Raw genomic sequence first — 20,403 nt, 5'->3', positions numbered from 1 at the left:
AAAAAGCTTCTGCACAGTGAAGTAAACAATCAACAAAACTAAAAGGCAACCTATGCAACAGGAGAAGATATTTGCAAATGACATACCCCATAAAGGGTTAGTATCCAAAATATATCAAGAACTGATACAACTTAACACCCAAAAAATAAATAATCCAATTTAAAAATGGGCAGAAGACATGAAGAGACATTGCTCCAAAGAAGACATCCAGATGGCCAACAGACACATGGAAAGATACCATCATGACTTATCATCAGAGAAATGCAAATCAAAACTACAATGATCTATCACCTCACACCTGTCAGTGTCTACAAAAAAAACCACAAGAAACAGCAAATATTGGTGAATATATGTAGAAAAAGAAACCCTCTTGCAAAGCTGATGGGAATACAAATTGATGCAGTTACTGTGGAAAACAGGGCGGTTTCTCAACAAGTTAAAAGTAGAACTACCCAATGATCCAGCCATCATACTACTTGGTATTTATCCAAAGAATACAAAAACACAAATTCAAAGGTGTACATGTTCCTGCATGTTTATAGCAATATTACTTACGATAGCCAAGAAATGGAAGCAACCCAAATATCCATCTATTGAGGAATAAAGAAGATGTGGTATAGGGGCTTCTGGGTGGCTCAGTCGGTTGGGCAGCCAACTTCGGCTCAAGTCGTGATCTCATGGTTCGTGGGTTCAAGCCCCACATCAGGCTCTACGCTGACAGCTCGGAGCCTGGAACCTGCTTCAGAATCTGTGACTCCCCCTCTCTCTCTGTCCCCTTCCCAGCTCATGCTCTGTCCCTGTCTCTCAAAAAAATAAATAAATGTTAAAAAAATTTTTTTTAAAAAGAAGATGTGGTATGTGTGTATATATTTATATTTATATTCATATTCATATTTATAAATATACATGCACATATATTTATATATTCATACATTTATATACACACATACATACAACGAAATATTATTCAGTCATACAAAGAATGAAATCTTGCCATTAGTAACAACATGTCTGGAGCTGAAGTATAATGCTAAACAAAATATGTCAATCAGAGAAAGACAAATACTGTATGATTTCATTCATAAGTGGAATTTAAGAAAGAAAACAAATGAGCAAAAGGAAAAAAGGAGTAAAGCAAACCAAGAAACAAACAGACTCTACAGTACAGAGAACAAACTGATGGTTAGCAGAGGGGAAGTGGGTGGAGGGTTGGGTAAAATAGGTGATGGGGATTAAGGAGTGCACTTGTTGTGACAAGCACCAGTGATATATGGAATTGTTGAATCACTACATTGTACACCTGAAACTAATATAATACTGTATGTTAACTAACTGGAAAAAAGATAAAAACTTAAAAAAAATCAATTCCAAAAAATGTATGTTGGTAAAAAATCTGCAAATTAGATTAGAATAGATGAATTTTCTCAAGTCACAAGAATCCCTAAAGATACAGGCTGACTGCTGAGAAGTTAAATCATAAAGTTACAATAGTCAAATAATTTCAAAAACAAAACATAAAAACCCTTACAAAATTTTTAGGTAAAGATACTATAATTAATGTGAAATGTGGAAATTTCAATATATTTGACAGTATGTAGGCTCTCTAGGGTCTATGAAAGCTCTCAGGGGGTCCAGCTTTTAGCACATATATCATCCCAATCAACACTCTCCAACTCCTGAACCACAGTTCTGGCAGTTGACCAGCCAGAAATCACCCTATTCTTCATTGTATTACAGGGGAGGGGACATTTCACCAATTTCATTTGAGGGGGCTGGTCAGAGCCTCCAAGTGAGAACAAGGTTGTACACAGAAGGCTTTGCCAAAGGCTTGGCAGGGCTCTGGTCCTTTGGGAGGAGCAAATGCTTCTGTGATACGAGTGCCCTTCAGAGAGGATGTGGGGCCCAGGTCATCCTAGGAGATGGAACAGAGCAAACACTGAGGTCTGTGGTCCCACACCCAGGTGGCTTAATGGCAAAAATAGGTCAAAATGGACACTGGCTACAGGGGTGAAGCCAGAAGACAGCTCATTTCACTGCTGTTGTAATAATTTTAAAAAAGGAATCAATGTGTCAAGGGGCAATTTTCTATGACATGACCAGGTATACTGAAGGGGGCAGCTGGGGTCACAAGGAGCATTATGGAAATGGGCCGGGGAGTCGGAGACACTGGAGCCTTACTGGAGGGTGATGAACGTCAGGAGCAAGCCTGCCAAGGAATGGGGAGGAATGGCCACTCATATACCGCCAGCTTATGTTCCAGTTAGAGGATGGGCTCCCTGAGGGTATTGTCAAAGAGCACAAGCTGGATGAGAGTCTGGGGGCAAGTGGACCCATCAAAATGAAGATAAACACCAGCACAAGTACATAACTTTAAAAGAAGGAACAGGCCCAGAGCTGCAGTATAGGATCACACTATTCTGGTTTACCTGAGACTCTGGGGTTTTATCACAGCAGGGCCCATGTCCTGGAAAATGCCTCAGTCCCACACAATTGGGCACTCTAACCACAACTGTGGCTCCACACAGCCCCTCAGGAGCTGGGGACACAGTAGATGGCAGGAGGGAGAACCAGGTAGCCACATAACCCTAGAAAAGAGAGCTTTGCTGCCTGGGTTCTGGAGTCTCGATGGTGAGAATAAACCAGAGAATGCCTGCTTTGTTACTGGGCCTTTGTCCTAATCCCACAAGAATGTGACCTGGGGAAACGAGGCTTCCAGTCTTCGAATGTCCTAGAGGTTTCAGCATTGGTCATTTCCTCCCTACTGCTACAAGGGATATGGCCCACTCTACCCTGAAACCACAGGCAGATCCATGGGGACAGCCAGCAGGCAGCCAGAGGGAGAGGATGATCAAGGAGAATACTTTGTTCTCTTTTAACATGGAAGTGACCTGAGCATGTTTAGAAGATGATGGGAAGGAATCTCTCAGGAGGGAGAAGTTGAAAGAACAAGAGAGCCAGTGGGGAGGGATGTATAATATAAGAGCAGGGCCACCTCTGCCTCAGAGACCTTCCCCAAGTCTGACCTGAAGAGAAGAGAGATGGGCGGGAGGTGCATCCTCCATGAAGGGGGGGCCACCTCATCTGCTGAGAGTACTCTGAAGGAGTTTGAGGAGCTGGGAGTTTGAAACTGCTGCCATGAGAGGCACCTGGGTGGCTCAGTGAGTTAAGCGAATGACTCTTGGTTTCGGCTCAGGTCATATCTCACGGTTCGTGAGGTCAAACCCCACATCTGGCTCTGCACTGACAGCACGGAACCTGCTTAGGATTCTCCCTCCCTACTTGCCTTCCTGTCTCTATCTCTCTCTCTCTGTCCCTCCCTTACTCATGCTGTCTCTGTCTCTTTCAAAAATAAATAAACTTCAAAACAAAAAATTCTGCCATGAGAGATCGAAGAGAACTCAGGTGTGAGGCCCAGCTGCATCCCTAGCGGAAGCTATGTTGGCAAAAATAACTCCCTAAGTCTAATTCCTGGTCACCTGTAGCTGTTCTGTGTGTCCCATAACCAAGAGACTCCCTCGATCTCTAACAAAGTTGGATATTTGCATTTTGAAGTCTCATTTTAAATACCTGAGTGGGTACAACTTTAGAAGAGAAGTATAGCTTTACATGAAAATGGTATTACAGCTTTATTACCTGAAAGACAGAAATACCAATGCATTTATGGTAAAGCGTTTTAAAGGCTATTCTCACTATAGTAACCCTGCTTTCATACTCTGCTTAGGTGGCCAGAACTGCCATGCACATGCATTATATACTGTATGGCTTTATGAACAATATGTGGAAGAGACAGCATGCACAGTATACAGAGAGATGGTTCTCTTGGTACACAAGTCCAGTCTTCTGCATTATTATAATCATTCAGAGTTTTCTGCGCATCTGTTCTGCTTTGCACATTTTGACTTCCATTTCAAAGTCCAGGCCTCGGGTTACTTTACCCCACATATGTAGTGAAGTTGGACAGAAAAGAGAATCCCACTCCTAAAAACGAAATCAGTAGTAGGTGCGCCTAGACTGCCTTGACTAACCATCTGAAGCTTGCTGACTGCTGGCTTCGTGCTTTTGAGGACTTCCTCCCTTGGCGTTTCTCCCACACCTTTCTCAGCAGCCAGATGCGGGCATCTCCAGGTTTTCGCCAACATGGACTGGGGATGTTTCTGCTTTTGAGCCAATGCTCTCTCTGCTGACTCCAGTGTCCAGTAAAAGCTGCAGAGGGACAAGAACTGCTAATGACATTGTCATAATCAGTCCAGGCACCCTCCCTCCAAGAGTGCAAGACACCAATAATGCCACATACTGTGATTACAAATAGGCCTTGTCACTAATTCAGGAAAGACATCAATGTGGTGTTTCTTTTAAAATGTCCTATAAAACCCACATATTTTCAATAGCCAAATGACGAAGTCGATCAATTTTGTAAAGTCCTGCTAAGTGCCTCTCATGTCTAGCAGCTCAGCTGGTCTCTTAATGCCCCAGTGGCTTGGATGTAGAACACTATATAATGTCAACAGGTAGACATGCAGACTATAAATATACATGGGACAAGCTTACCTTCACAATGACTTAAGCAACACAAATAACTATGAAGTGTCAGTAACCATATCCATTAAATTGACAAAACCAAGCTTACAGCAATAAACAGTTGATTATCAATAGCAAGGACAAAGGATGCCCCAGATACCCCTGGATATATTGAAAATATCAGTGCAGCCTTTAAGGGGGTCACAGATGTGCAATATATGACAATAACCATAAAACTGTGACCCAGAAATTCCACCTTTAGAAAGAGTCCCCAAGGAGTTAGGACAAAGGTAGGAAAAGAAAATGTACAAAGAACAGAATTTAGTGAAGTTGTTCTCTATACAAAGAAGACATTTAAAATAATCCTAACAAGAAAGGGTCCTTGGCAAACCATAATATTCAAGCACACCATGGAGTTCTGAGTGTCCATTCAAAATACTACCACAATGAACCATGTTCATGCATGAAATTTTAAACATGAAATAGTACATGAAACTAAAGGAAAATACAATAGAATCAATGTATGACATTCAATTAGATGAACACGTATATAAGTATATGCAGATCGTATCAGGAAGGAATTAAGAATGACACAAATAATTGGTATTAAGAGATTTTTGTTGTTGTTGATGTTGGCATAGTAGAGTCCAAAACAAAATTTAAATTTACAAAAAAAAAAAAAAAAAGGTGGGAACACCTATGAATGTTGAGTGGGAAGAGGTAGCTCACTTCTATCCACTAGATGCCAGCATCACCCTCCCAAAATACCTCCAGGCCATATGTCTGAAGTAGGGGCACAGAATAAGCTGTATGAAGAACCACTGGAATAGGTGATGACCAACCAACTAATGCTCCACCTTAGCTATGGGCAGCTGAGAGGGCTGGGGTGGGGAGCCAGAGAGTATGTGCCCTTCTAAAAGAGGCAGTCCCTACTCAGTTAGAAATCCAGAATGACCATAACCTGAAATTTTGTTTAATTAGCAGCTAATTCAAAGTTAAAACACTCTGTGGGCCAACACTATGCGGTCTGAGCCTCGTGTTGGTGGGCTACCCATAGGTGAGCCAGCTTTTTCTGCACACGGCAAGGTGGTGAACACTTTAGGCTTTGTGGGAGAAATTCTCTGTCACAACTACTCAGTTCTGCCTTTGTGGGAGGAAAGAAAACAGATGATATGTAAATGATGGGTGTGGCTCTTTACCAATTTAAGCTTTATTTATGGACACAATGTGCATTCCATATAGTCTTCATGTCATTAAACATGATTTTTTTCCTTTGATTTTGTTATCCAGCAGATTTTTAAAATGTCAACATCATTCCTGAGTCATGGGCTCTGGAAGCACAAGTCCCAGATTTAGCCTGAAAGCCAGTTTGCAACCAGCAGGCAGTAACTAGGGACATGATGGAGAAGGCACCAGAACCCCTCAGGGTGGCTGGGCATCCAGGCACAGGCTTCCTTCACACAAAGGAGCAGCCTCAGTGGGCATCCTGGGACCCATGCAGGACATCTTTCCTTTCCCAACTCCCTTTCCCCATCTCCTGCCTCCTTTCAAAACTCACCTCACCCCTACAGAGTTTGCACTGTATGTGGTTTACTGTTGCCTCCTGAGAAGCCACAGTGAAAGTATGACCTTCTTTTCTTAAGCCCACAGTTGGCTTTTCTGCCATTATTTTAAATTCTTCTGGTATCAGTGTAGAAGGCCATTAATAAGGCACTAACATAGCTGTTTACATGGTTCTGAACCCCAGAAAACCCGATTGAGAATGTTTTCAGTTTTTCATGATCTTGCTAAAATACAAGTTTCCCTGTTTGTGTTCTCTTTGATCTAACAGAGAAAAAATGGAGATTGCTTTTTTTGGGGCCACAGAGGCAGCACAGGCTACTGGGAGTGGGGACAGTTTTTGACTGGACCCCAGGGAAGAAAGGCCACCATGGCTTCTTAGCTTTTAGACCTGTGTCCTGGGAATCTGCTCTGGAGAGCAGTGTGCAGCCTGCTGAAGGAGATTCTGAGATTCCCACACCCCTTATTGGCAGGCAACACTGACTCCTAGGACCTACCTCGGGTCACCTAGAACACAACACAGGGCCCCTACTTCCCTAGCCCTCAAGGCAACAAAAGTAAGTGTGGAAAATTATAAAAGGAGGTTAGTGGGAAAAGAAGAAGAAAAGAAAAAAAGGAAGAAAAAGCAAGCGTTAAAAAGAGAAGCTTCTGGGAAAGGCAGGAAAGCAGAAGATGGGAGGGAGGAAGGGAAGAAGCAGAGGAGGGGCCAGGAGTGTGGCATTTTCCAACTGTTCACCAGAAGACATTTCAGGCTTTAATGAATGATTAAGGGAGGAGAAGCAGAGGGGAAGGTCTTCATCTCTGAAACCCACTCACAGGAGCCAGCTGGGACTCCTCCTCTCTCCTCAGACATCTAATTCTTGGGTTTTAGGTTCAAAAGCCTCATCCAGGTGTGAAACAAACAAGATGGGGGCAGGAGGCAGGGGACTCATTCCCTTCCCCCTTCCCCTCATACAGAATTTGAGATGATCCCTCAGTGGGAGGTGGGCAGATGGCCACAGAAAAGAGAACAGTTGCGGGGTATGAAGCTAGCATGTCCCTAAGGTTCACAAATGCAAAGAAACAGGTAGAAAGGACCCCATCTGGAACCCTGGGGGACAAGAGGCTCATAGAAATGCCTGACTCACAACAAGATGGGGTGGGGGAGATAGGGCAGAGAGAGACTACTACAGATGGATCCAGTGTATCCCTTGCATTTGGTCCCTATCTACTCTCAGTACAAAGGTGCAGATTCCCCAGCCTGCTGCCCCAGACCTCCTGCATTCCTCGCCTTGTCAGCAGACACTATTCTGTACACAAGGCATGAAGAATTGGCGGGGGAGGGGTGGAAAGGTGCTGCAGACACTGGAAATTTCATGAGGAGAAAGTTCTGGAAGAGCTGCACCACCTGCTTGTGCCCAAGGTAAGGACACAGCAATTGGCCGAGAAAAGTGGTAGATGACCCAACAGGTGGGGTCATAGGCACATCCCTGGACCAGCGTTAGGCAGACACCAAATGGGAGACAGAACCTGCTGCTCCACTGAATATCCTGTGGCACTCAGAATCAGTCCCAGACTGGATGGGGGTGGTGGGGAAGGGAGGGAAGGCCGGTCAAAATCCTGACTGTGACTGAGCTATAAACCCAAAGCCACTCACAAATCACCAAATTGGGCTGTGGTTACTTTAAAATGTCATAGGCTTGTGTCAGAAATTAAGTTTAGTTATAGGAAAGTAAAGTGATATTTTTGCACATCTGAATTGTTGGCTTGTGAAGTTCATGCCTGCTACTCAAGTACTGACTTCTCAAATTCTCCTATAAAAACGGACATCAGCCTTTCTGGCTGGCAAATGCTACGTTCAAGGCACCTTGGCTGCTCACTCATTGCCTGGCCTTCCCAGATCTCACCAGGTCCTCAGAGACCTCCCCTAATAGCCAGATGAGTCAAAGCCACATATTAGGAAATCATTTGCCATCACTGCAGTTAAGGTGCCAGCCCAGGGCCAGCCATTAGTCCCCAGTTCTCAGCAACTGAATCCTGCCATTAGCACTTGGGCTAAAGGCTCCCCTGACGTGTCATAAGCTCTGTGCATGGCCAAGGTGAAGGAAAAGGAGTCCTGGGTCGGGGCACCAAAGTTACAGTAGCATGTTTCCACACCCTGCTCAGGTCCTTCAGGAAAGAGGCCTTTGAAGGAAGCTTTGTAAGCATTCCTAGGCTGTGAGCTAGCATAAGGGGCCAGAGATCCTGTACAAAAGCAGTGCAGTATTTGGTGCCTTTCTACTCCCAGGTTTGAGTGCAAGATAAAGGGCCAGCAAAGGCCTCTGGGAGCTTTTCAGAGCTGGGCAATGACCTGAAGATTGGGGCAGACCTGCTGGCCCAGGCTGGAGTCCACTCCCTAGTGCCCTGCTGAGATCAATTTACTAGAGGCCAATGTGCTGTGAACTAGGGGCAAGAGTCCTGGGTGGAGGTGTTGCTGCAGACACTTGAGATTTTATGAGGTTAATGAGAAGCACACCATCAGGAAGGCCACTCTACCTCCCCTGCCCCTATACTGAGGGAGAAACAAAATCTCAAAAGTGAGATCTCAGGGCTTCCTTGGAGGTAGAACCCAGAACCCAAGGGAAATCAATGTAGTATATGTGCTGCCGAAGCGAGCACAAGGGAAATCAATGTAAAGGGAGAGATTCCCACCTCCTACCAGACCACTGTCCTCTGGCAATGGGGAAAGTCTGCTGGATCTCTGAGGAGAAGCTCGAGCAAAAGTTGTGGCAAAGACCTAATTCCTAGGGAAGGCAAGATATATCCACCTTAGGGGCTCCATTGTCCCTTAAAATCATTATGTCAGAGACCTCAGTGAGAGCTTGTTACCTGAACAAAAGAAAATAAACACTTTTCCTCTGCAAAATGCTCAGACATACCACTATCCCTTCTTCTCAGGCAAGTTACACATCTGTGCCAACCAAGTTCAACAAGCCACTCAGGGATGTGTGACAATTTCTCTAACACAAAGCAAGGATGGGGAGACAGCCAAGGAAGCTCTTCTGGCTAAGTCCTAATACATTCTGTCTATAAGAGTTGCCCACACTACAACCCAGAGAGATTCAAGTCACAGTAACAATTAGACTTCCCTTTTGGTTTGCTCTGGAAGTTTTTCAGACGTGAGAAATTCTCTGGTTGTCACTGAATTTTTCAAGTATGGATTAGGTTCTCCTTCTTCACAGATACGGTCTGGCCCTAAATTTGGAACAGAAGAAAGAAGCTGCTCTGTGGTTTCTAAGCAGATCCCCTCTGGTATTCTAGAACACAGTTGTTGGGATTTTCTCTGTGGAATCTCAGTTGAAATGGGAGGACAGTAAGGCCGATATGGAGAAGTCACATATTCATTTTTTTCCTCTCTCAAAATGTTTTCCTGACCCTTTCCAAGTTCCTCTGTGGAAACGTCTTCCAGAAAATTCTCAAAGTTCACCACCAACTTGTCAATAAGGTCTCTGGGGGAAGAATATGGTTTTAGAACTCTGTCTTCTTCCATATTCACAGGGTCATCAGATTCCTTCAAATTTATCTTATCCTGAAAAAGAGAAAAGGATACCCTCAATGATCATTTTGGAGCTACACATGAGGTAGTCAATAGGCTTGGGACAACCAATGTCTCACCTCTTGACCAGCCCCCACATTCCTTCCAGAGACCAGAAGTGATGGCCAATCACCTCCATATGCCCTTCCATAAGAGCATGGCAACACTGGCCCATTTCCTGAGAATGGCACGAGGTATTCCATTTTTTTCTTATAGAGAGCTCGAGACTATTTGCCACACAATCTTAAGTTCACAAAACTACAGTTCAGATGGGAACATCAAAATTAGAACTCTTACAGATGCAAAAACTACAATCATGAAGACAAATGACTTGCCCAACATCATCAGAAAAATCAAAGGTGGCCTCCTAGGCAGAGGCAGTGTCTTTAACATCTTTGTATACAAAGAGTCTAGCTCAATGCCTGGCATTCAGTGAGTAATATATGCCTGCCATGGAGGCCAGCCCTATGTTACTCAAAAAGCATTTTCGAGGCACCTGGATGGCTTAGTTGGTTAAGCGTCCAACTCTTGATCTCAGCTCAGGCAATGATCCCAGCATTGTGGGATTGAGCCCCTTACTGAGCCTGCTTGGGATTCCTCCTCTCCCTCCCTCTGCCCCTTCCTCTATCTCTCTCTCTCTCTCAAAATAAATAACTTTTTTTAAATAAATGAACACTTTAGACATCTGACAATACTGCCTATAAATCTGTTTACTCTCTTCATAACTTTTAATAAGTAGCAAATAAGGTAATACACAGCTGACACAGGAGAGAAGAAAACAGAAATAACACAAATAACAAAAATTTAAATAAGTAAATAAAAATGTCCATGTTTAAAAAAGATTTCTGAGTTGAAACAAGTGCTAATACTAAAAATTCCAGCATCAAGCAATACTAGAAACAGTCTTTAATACAAATTTAAAGGTGATATTTGACAGGGCTTGTTTTTACTTAACTAAGAAATTACACCTTAAAACTTTCAAAAGAGTTTTCGATTTAAAAACTTATGAAACTTGGGGCACCTGGGTGGCTCGGTCAGTTAAGTATCCCACCTCAGCTCAGGTCATAATCTCATAGTTCATGTAAACCCTGTAAAATCTCAGCCCAGGACTCCTCCTAACCTCCATCACTCTTCATTGTCTTTTACAACCAGCCTCCTCAATGATTGCTTAACAAAGACAGGACTGTTTACCTTGAAATCATCTCCACGCCATGTGGCTATGCTGCTTTCAGCAGGGTTGGGGACATCGGGCCAACAGAGGTGCTTCAATCTGCTAATAATATTTTAAAACAGGAAGTGAGTTAAAGAAGTATATTACTCACACTGCATGGCTATGCAAAAAGGATGGAGCTTTGCTATAGGGAGTTGTGTGTCTCCCTAATAAACAAGGTCAAGCTTCTGACCTCCTGACAGAAACTGGGAAAACAAAGTAACCTGGGGAGTGAAACTTCAAGTCATCAATGGGATGTGATGGAAAGACACCTTTCTTACCCTCTCCTGCCCTTCATCTCCACCCCGGATCTTGATGCTGAAAATCACACCATCACAGAACCATGTCTTTGAGATATATTCTCCAGGAAAGGTAACACTCAAAGTCTTATAAGATACCCATACTTTAGTACAGTGATTCTCAAAGTGGGGTACCCTCCAGCAGCAGCAGCAGCAGCAGCAGCATTACCTGGGAGCTTGTTACACATGCAACACGTACAAGAATTTGGCTGCTGACCTGGTTTCTACCTATGGTTGGAAAATGAGGTTGACATTCACTTAACCATAACTAAGCATAGCTGCTTGGCAGAGAAGGCCCCAAATTGCACAATTCTGGAGAGAGAGGTCTATGAGGGAGGGAGCTCTTGACCAGCATGACAGTATGAGGCTGTCTGTGGAGAGAAAGCCTATGACCCTAAGGATGAGTTTCCTTTCCCATAGTGGCCAGGACAAATGCCCCTGTAGCCAGCCCTCCAACACTGCACCATGAGCAAGGAACAAGTCTGTGCTGGGCACACTACTGGCTAGTAATCTAATTCTATGGGTACGCTCCCTGGTCTGCCTGGGAGAGAAGCTAGTGGCCTTCAGCCCTCTTGCTGCTGCCAGATGCTGAGAGAAAGGACCTTCTCCCTAATTTTAGTCTCAGATGCCAAATACAGAAGATAAAGCCTGTGGGGCAACTGGCAATCCCTTGGCCTAAGCCTGGTGTATGGGGCTGTGGGGGTGAGAGTCCTCTTGTTTGGTCAGAATTCTGATGAGCTATAGGGTGTAACATATAATAAACTCCATAAATATATGCCAAATTAATAAATGAAACAATACCCCCTTAATGACAGAGAACCCTCTTCCACCCATGATGCCTTCCACCCCTTTCTGTTGCCTATAACGCCCATGCTGTTGCCTATAAACTCACTTGGGCTTTTTGAGACCATATGCCACTGACAAGATGATGAGAATAAGAAGGCCACCTCCAACCAGAGAAGTTATAAGGAAAATCTCAAGGATACCTTTGGGAATAGGAGAACAAATGTCAGTCAAAGTCCTCACTTTCTTAACAAATACCAAAGAGTAACTTTTTATTCTAGTAGCTTAAGCAACACATTACTTATGAGTTTTCTTTCAATTCAATTGAATTTTAATTTATTCATTAAAAAAAAACCCTGGTATTTATGGCTCCTCATCCAGTTCTCTTCTGCCTGAATAATAGTGACAGATATTATGTTCACAAGGTTCAGTCTCCAACATTTTTAATTCAGTACATATTTATGAGCACTTACCATTTGCCAAACACTGTTCTGGGTAATAAAATAAACAGCAATAAGCAAGAAATACAAGATCTGTACTCTCATGGAGCCTACATTCTGGTAGGAGGATTCAGACAATAAAAAAAGATTATTTCAGATATAATAGGATATTAGACTGTATCCAAGGTAAGGTTGAAGAAAAGTTAGTAACTTTAGATAGGGTGGCAAAGGAAGACTTCTCTGAGAGGTGAAATTTGAGCTAATGTTAATAATGAGAAGAAACTGGCCATGCAACAATATGGAGAAAGCATTTCTGGCAAAAGGAACAGTAGATGCAAAAGCCGCAAAGCAATAAGAAGTTAACACAGACGGAAGCAGAAAGTTGTAGGAGATGAGGTCAGTAAACAATAGATTGTGAAGGATCCTGAAAGCTATGGGTAGGAGTTTGAATTTTACTTAAAATACAACAGAAGCCACAGGTGGGTTTCAAGCAGGAGTCTAGGGTTTTAAACTCTGGCTGGTGTGTGGAGAGTAGACTGTACAGGAACAGAGACAGAAGGAAGGCGATTTGTAATGTGTAGACAAGTGTAAGAAACATCGACACTCCAAGGCAGGCTCTTGCCTTAAATTTGACCCATGGAGAAAATTCTAGCAGATAATGCAATTTGTGCCCAGTGTTGTGAAAATAAAACAGCATTTTTAAAAGACTCTAAAGAACAATATCAAAAACCTCCAAAAAGGCAGTGTTAGTCCATAAAAATAGAATGTGTTGTGTAAAAAACACAATCCCAGGGGCACCTGGGTGGCGCAGTCGGTTAAGCGTCCGACTTCAGCCAGGTCACGATCTCGCGGTCCGTGAGTTCGAGCCCCGCGTCGGGCTCTGGGCTGATGGCTCAGAGCCTGGAGCCTGTTTCCGATTCTGTGTCTCCCTCTCTCTCTGCCCCTCCCCCGTTCATACTCTGTCTCTCTCTGTCCCAAAAATAAATAAACGTTGAAAAAAAAAATTAAAAAAAAAAAAAAAAAAAAAAAAAAAAAACAATCCCATATTCGTATTTTCCAGAGGCATAAATATATTTTTATTCTTTTAACAATGTAATGAGCAAGAGGTTTTCAAGAGTACTTAAACCAGACTATTTTTCACTTTTACTGTAAAAATTGGCAATGTCCTTTCACTTTTAATGTAAATAATTCTTAAAACAATTCGAATATATCAAATCAAATCTCTTTCCCTCAAAGACTTGAGAAAATTAACATATTTCTGTTTCTCCCATTCCCCTTTCTTCTTGATCTCTCTTCTCATTTCATCTTCTTTTCCTTTTGAATATTTCCCATAACCATCATACAACACTATATAGCATTTTATATTTTGTTATTTATTACATTTTTCTTGCTATTTTTCTAATCTAAAAACTAATAAGCAGAACATGTCATGTATGTTTTTACTCAAAAATCTTCACAAAGGATAGAGGTTAAGTTACTTCCTGTGGGCCAGTGGTGCTTGTTCAACCAAGGTTTTCCCTCTAAGGCCCCATTGTGCAGTAACCTGTGACACAGAGAAACTGGTGACTATGAACTTGGGGACAGCCTTGAAGCAGGAGCTTGTTTGGACTGAGAGTAAAGTTGGCATTAACTTGATCTCTTCACCTCAAGATAGTAGGGGGCTATCCATTAGGAAGGAGCAAAATGACCACTCTTTTTCAATTCAGCTCTCAATGTGCCTGCTCTCCCTATTCTCTCCTCACACATATACCTTCCAGGAAGGCCAGTGAGCCACAGGGTAGATGGTTCTTCTATGTACCACCCTTTCACTTGGCTTCCCCCTGCCTTTGGAAAACATCATCACTAACTGGCCTAAGGGAAATGCCAAGGGGAATTATCCAAGGCTTGAAGGAAATACTCACTAATTGACAATGTCTTGAAGTTTATCGTGGTGCCGTTGATCCCCCCAGCACTGGTGCTGGCCATGACTTGAAGACTATAAGAGGTCTTTCGTGTTAGGGACTCCAGATCGTACTGCAGGATGTTGGAGTTAACTGTCTTGGCTAAAGGAAAAAGATGGAAGTCAAATGCCAGAGCCAAGGCCAAGTAAAAAAAATGCCAGATCCAAGGCCAAGCAGTGAAATAAGAGCACTGGAAACTGTACCTCTAAGCCAGCCCATCTCATACCCCAATCCCTCTATCCATGTTGTGCTTAAAATTAGCCTATAAAGATAGATCAAGGACCTAAACATAAGAGCTAATATTATAAAACTCTTAGAAGACAAACACAGGGTAAATGGTGGCCTTGAATTTGCCCTTGGTTTCTCAGATATGATACCAAACACATAAACAACAAAAGAAAATAGATTAATCTGGACTTCACCAAAATAAAAGCTTTTGTGCATCAAAAGACATTATCAAGAGAATGAAAAGACAACCCACAGAATGGGAATATATGCAAATCACAGATTTTATAAGGAAATTCTATTGAGAATATATATTTAAAAACTCTTAGGACTCAACAACTGAAAGGCAAACAACCCAATTTAAAAATGGTCTGGGGCGCCTGGGTGGCTCAGTCGGTTAAGCGTCCGACTTCAGCTCAGGTTGTGATCTCGCGGTCTGTGGGTTCGAGCTTCACGTTGGGCTCTGTGCTGACAGCTCAGAGCCTGAAGCCTGTTTCAGATTCTGTGTCTCCCTCTCTCTTACCCTCCCCTGTTCATGCTCTGTCTCTCCCTGTCTCAAAAATAAATAAAGGTTAAAAAATAAATAAATTAATTAATAATAAAAATGGTCAAAAAAAATTGAAGACTTTCTCAAAGAAGATCCTCAAATGACCAATTAGCACATGCAAAGATGCTCAGCATCATTAGGTATTAGGGAAATGCAAATCAAAATCACACTGAGAAACCATTTCATGCCCACAAGGATAGCCATAATAATCTTTTTTAACATAAAATAAGTGTTGGTAAGAATGTGGAAAAATTGGAATTATCAGACTTTGCTGGTGGGCACATAAAATGGGGCAGCCTCTATGGAAAACAGTTCAGTGGTTTCTCAAAATGTTAAGCCCAAATTACCATATGACCCAGAAATTCCACTTCTAGGTATATGCCCCAAAGAATTAAAAGCAGAGAAGTCAAACAGGTATTTGCACACAGATATTCATAGTAGCATTAATTACAGTGGCCAAAAGGTGGAAACAACCCAAATGCCCATCAACTGATGAATGGATAAATAAAATGTGGGATATCCACATAATAGAATATTCTTTAGCTATAAAAAGGAATGAGATACTAATACAAGCTACAGGATGGATAAACTTTGAAAACAATATGCTAAGTAAAAGAAGCCAGGTAAAAGAAGCCTCACACTCTATGATCCCATTTGTATGAAATAGCCAGAATAGGTAAATAAAAAAGACAGAAAACAATTTTGTGGTTTCCAGAGACTGTGGAAAGAAGACAATGCCAAGACACTGATTAATGGCTACCAGGTTTCTTTTTGGCATGGAAACAGGTAGAGATGATGGTCACACATCATTATCAGCATACTCAATGCCACTAAACTGTGCATTTTCAAATGTTTTAAGTGGTGAGTTTTATGTTATATGTATTTTGCCATAATAAAAAAAATTTGCCTAATTTTAGGAATCCATGCCCATCCCTAGGAAATCATGAGATAGTCTGGATTCAAGGAAAAAAGATGACTTGGCAGTGGGCAGTAGGAGTCAGGATAAAGGGTCCTGCACGGAGCTAACTGTCACTACTCTACTCTTTGATCCAAGCACACAAGTCCATTCCAGACTAATGATGGTGAAGCTCCCAGGAGGCCCACTTGTTCACAGCCTAACGAGGACATATTATATCAACTCCTGTGGTTCCTACAAGACTGTCACTTCACTCTCATTTGACTCCAAAAAACTCAAGAGATAGGTACTCTTGGCCTCATTATCAGAGATTCTCAAAGAAGCTAAGTGACTCATGCAAGATTATAGGGCACCAACCCCTAAGGCAGGTCTATCCATAGCATGTTTGGGTTTTAGGGAGTTTCCAACTTGGCTATAAGCACACTTACAGAATTCTTTTCCATCTTCAGCTTGGTAAAATATGGTGTAGTTGGTGATGAAACCATTTCTTTGACTCTTGGGAATCTCTTTCCATGTGATTGTGACTGTCTTCACACCAATGTTGTCCGCCTGGGTCACAGGACCTGCTGACGGAACTTTACAGGACAGGGATAAAAACAATAAACACTGAATCACAGTGGAGTAGATCCTTTCCCCACAAAGGCTCTGGCTATTACTGAAAGCGAAATCAGTGCTGGAGGTGGGAAGTAGGAGCAAAGTAGGTAAATGATGAATCATCTTGTTTGGGAACACTGTTTTCTGGAATTATCCATCTCGAACAGAAGAAAAGCAGGGTCAGAGGCCTACAAAAAAAGTACTTTCTTATGGCTCTCACTCTCATTTTGCATTCAGTTTCTACTCATATCTGTAATAGCTATCATCAAATATAGGTGAAGGATATGCCCCCATGGGCTACCTTTGAGTGACAGGATGTATTTTCTAACGTGGAGGAGGTTAACTTCCAAAAGATAAAGTCTGGGAAGTTCACCAGTAAAACCCTTGATTACAATTACACAATTAAAAGTAATTTTTTAGCATCTCCAACTTATGATTAACTCTGCAAAGTCCCTAACCCGGTCTTAGCTAAATGTTATTCTGCCTACAGGGCTATTTGCACAAAGTTTCTTTGTGAATTTGCACAAATTATTTCAACTCTCTGGGCCTTGATTTTCCATTTATTAAATGAGGGGCCTGGACTTGATGATCTCTAACTTCTAGTCCAGCTTTGAAATTCAGTGGATCTACAACTTGACCACATTGTGTCAAGCATATATAGCTTACCAAAAGCTGAATGAAGGTGCAGCACAGCTAAACACTAAGGCAACTGTGAATGAGCTACAGACATCCACAGCCTTGTCTGGATGTTGGATAGCACCCCCCACTCAGTGTTTCCTTGCCCCACAGGGCCTTTTCATACATACTGCCTTCTCTGACATAAGCCTGGATGGAAAATGGCTTGCCCACTCGATCTTGCAACACTGGATACACAGAGATGTTATAGCACCAGAAAGGTTTTAATTCATCTGCAAATAAGAAAGAAAGACAGAAAACAGGCCTTACTTCAGGGCACGGCAAAGGAGAAGAACCACTAAACCAACTTACCACTACAACTTACTAAAGATGCTCTATTTCTGTACAGTTTCCACATCTGGAAAATAAGGAGGTTAGGTTGGATGGTCTCTAATGTCTATGCTAGTTCTAAAATAGAACTTTTAAAATTAATTCTAAGAACCAAGTCTGCACCAGTGTGATAAAATGACAGAGACATCCAGGAAGGGAAAAGAAATCCGTCCCTCCTCCATCATGGATTTTGATACCTGATTTGGTAGCAATGCAGAAAAAAACTGAATCCTTCTGTTAACAGCACATCACCTGGTGAACTCAGATACCATTAATTCTAGCTCCTCTGTCTTCCTGCATCCCTGCATGAGTATAAATCCTTATATGAGTGCTATTAAGTATTAATAAATGGCTGGACTGACAGGATTAGGAGGGTAAAGCCTCACTTATCTGTGATCAGTGTTTGTTGGGATGGGATATAAACTCTAATGTTATCCCCATGATCGAGACATCAGGAAGGGCTCTCTGATGGTGGTGTTAACATGGTGTTTTCCACCTGGAAACAGGCCAGATACCTGGTGTGATACCCATGACTTCCCAACACAGCCTCACTGGGAAATGGCAAGAATGTCACTTCACTAAGCTTGCACTAGCTTTGTCAAATGCTATTAACCACACCTACAGCTTTGACGTCAAAGTTAAAGATTTTAAAACTGATGGAAATGAAACTGAATCCCACAAAGAGGGAACTTATACGGTTCATAATTGCTACCTTGCGTAATTGTCCAGTTTGTAGCCTGAGACACAGATTCCCAGGAAAAAGTGGAGGGCTCTGAGTCCAAATCTGGAAACCACTCAACCATCCATGTGTCTACCTCTGGAGCAGAGCTTCGCCACTCCACCACCAGCTGGTCCTGAGTGAGGCAGGCCTGCATGGCCTCAATGCACTGAAATGCTAAGAGAGGAGAAAAAGAAGAAAGAAAGCTGCCCAACTCATTCTCCAAATGCACCAACCACACTGGCATCCATTCACTGCCCAAATTGTAAAGAAGATCAAAGTTCAGGATCTCCACTGCAGCCTCCCTTAATGGTGCTGTTTCCACCCTTTTTATTGTATCTCTTTTCTTTACCCCCAACTTTGATGTAAGTACCTTCTTAATTTTTCCTTATCTCTGACAAAATTTACCTGTTTCCAAGAAAGGATCTCACTAGAGAGTTGCTGACTCAAAAGACTCACCTTCCACAGGTGCCTCTGCAAATAAAAGGAAAGCAAGCCTGAGACGAAGAATTTCAGGCACCAGGAATTCTATGGCTGGGAGCTGGGGACCCTAATATCATACCAGGGAGGTGGCTTCAAATTTAAACTGTCTAGGCTAGCCCCACACAACCTGCCTATGGATTCCTCTCCATAGGGCAGTAAGAATTGTATCTGTACCAGAAAGATGCAGACACACTCATTCAAAGCCCCTAGGTACGGACCGATATGCCAATGACATTTTCTGCAAGCCCAACAAAAAACTCATGTCTGGATAAGGGCAAGGAGGATTCCTTTAATAGAAAAGTTGAACACGTGACTTCAAATACAATAGCTAGGATTTCATTAGAATCAGAGAGCTATCTTATTGAAAATTTTCTAAATAAGCAAAGAGAGGAGAACTACTAGAGGTGCAGTATGGCAGAGAAGGCGTGGGGCTCAGAAGATCACAGGATGTGGCTCTCCCCTCTCCTCCACTTCTTATCACCCACAACACACCTGAAGCTTCAAAACTGGAACAGAAAATATGCTTAAATGAACACCAAAGACAATCTTGGATAAAGGCAGAAAAGGAGGCAGTGTCCCTCAAAAAAATAAATAAATAAAAGAGCCTTCTGAAGCTAGAAGCCTAGGCCAAATGTAGGAATTTGATGTGGCATCTGGGGTATTGAATCCTGCTATTTCTAGGCAACAAGCCCCATGAGGCTGTGTTCATATTTAGGAACCTCTGTTCTTGAAGGCCAAAGTTCATGAATCCTTTTCCCAAACTGGGCCTTTATGAGACACTCCAGCTGCTAGTCCCATAAGCAAGGCCAGGTAATTTGTCACCCTGAAAGGGTCAGGAAGGGCAGATGAGGCATGAAGAAAATGTGAAGCTGGAGTGAGGACAGGGGCCTGAGCATTAAGCCCTCGTGACCCCTAGAGCTCCTGTCACTCCCACCTCCTACCCCCTCACCCCCGCTCATAGCCTGTACGCATCCTCAGTTACCATTGAAGTCAGGCCAAAAGGCATTCCTAGAGCATCTGGAACCCTCCCCAGCCTCTTGTAGCAGATAATGTTCATGCTCTCTGATCTTCTCAATTCCTTCTTACTGTTTTTGTGTATTTTTCTTGGTTGGAAGAACTTTGTAATATAACTCATACTCCAGAGTCCCCTTGCAAGGTCATGCTGGAACCGCCCTCCCCAAGATGTTTATTACAGATTTTACCTGTTATGGCTTGAACTGTGTCCCCCAAAAAAGATATCCTCAGAATGCAACCACAGAATGCAAGTACCGCAGAATGCAACCTTATCAAGAAATCAGGTTGTTGCAGATGTTAATAGTTAAGATGGTAGGTCCTTAACCCAGTATGACTGGTGTCCTCATAAGAAAAGTGGAATTTGGACACACAGACAAAGAGACAGAGGAAGCTGGCCCTGTGAAGACCAGGCAGAGAGTGAAGTTATGCTGTCACAAGCCAAGGAATGCCTAGAGCTTACCAAAAGCAGGAAGAAGGAAGGAAGGAACTCCCCTAGATGGTTCTGAAAAAGCATAGCCCCATCAACACCTTGGTTTCAGATTTCTAGCCCCCAGAACAATGGGATAATAAATTTCTGTTGTTTGAAGCCACTCAGTCT

General features: G+C 42.6%; 1 protein-coding gene across 1 annotated transcript in view; it reads right to left on the bottom strand.

Annotated features, from left to right (window-relative positions):
* Positions 1 to 9,175: 9,175 nt before the first annotated feature.
* Positions 9,176 to 20,403, bottom strand: part of IL31RA (interleukin 31 receptor A) — a 56,995-nt gene continuing 45,767 nt past the window's right edge. Inside the window, exons 9-15 of the mRNA XM_030321227.1 lie at positions 18,303 to 18,485; positions 17,392 to 17,493; positions 16,420 to 16,566; positions 14,265 to 14,405; positions 12,033 to 12,126; positions 10,823 to 10,904; positions 9,176 to 9,625 (exon numbers count right to left, since the gene is read on the bottom strand). Coding sequence (XP_030177087.1) covers positions 9,176 to 9,625; positions 10,823 to 10,904; positions 12,033 to 12,126; positions 14,265 to 14,405; positions 16,420 to 16,566; positions 17,392 to 17,493; positions 18,303 to 18,485 — 1,199 coding nt within the window. The remainder of the gene's footprint in view (positions 9,626 to 10,822; positions 10,905 to 12,032; positions 12,127 to 14,264; positions 14,406 to 16,419; positions 16,567 to 17,391; positions 17,494 to 18,302; positions 18,486 to 20,403) is intronic.

Source organism: Lynx canadensis, chromosome A1, assembly GCF_007474595.2.
Source record: "Lynx canadensis isolate LIC74 chromosome A1, mLynCan4.pri.v2, whole genome shotgun sequence".
NCBI lineage: Eukaryota > Metazoa > Chordata > Mammalia > Carnivora > Felidae > Lynx > Lynx canadensis.
The sequence above is the reverse complement of the archived record's forward strand: the minus strand, read 5'-3'. Positions and strand labels throughout refer to the sequence as shown.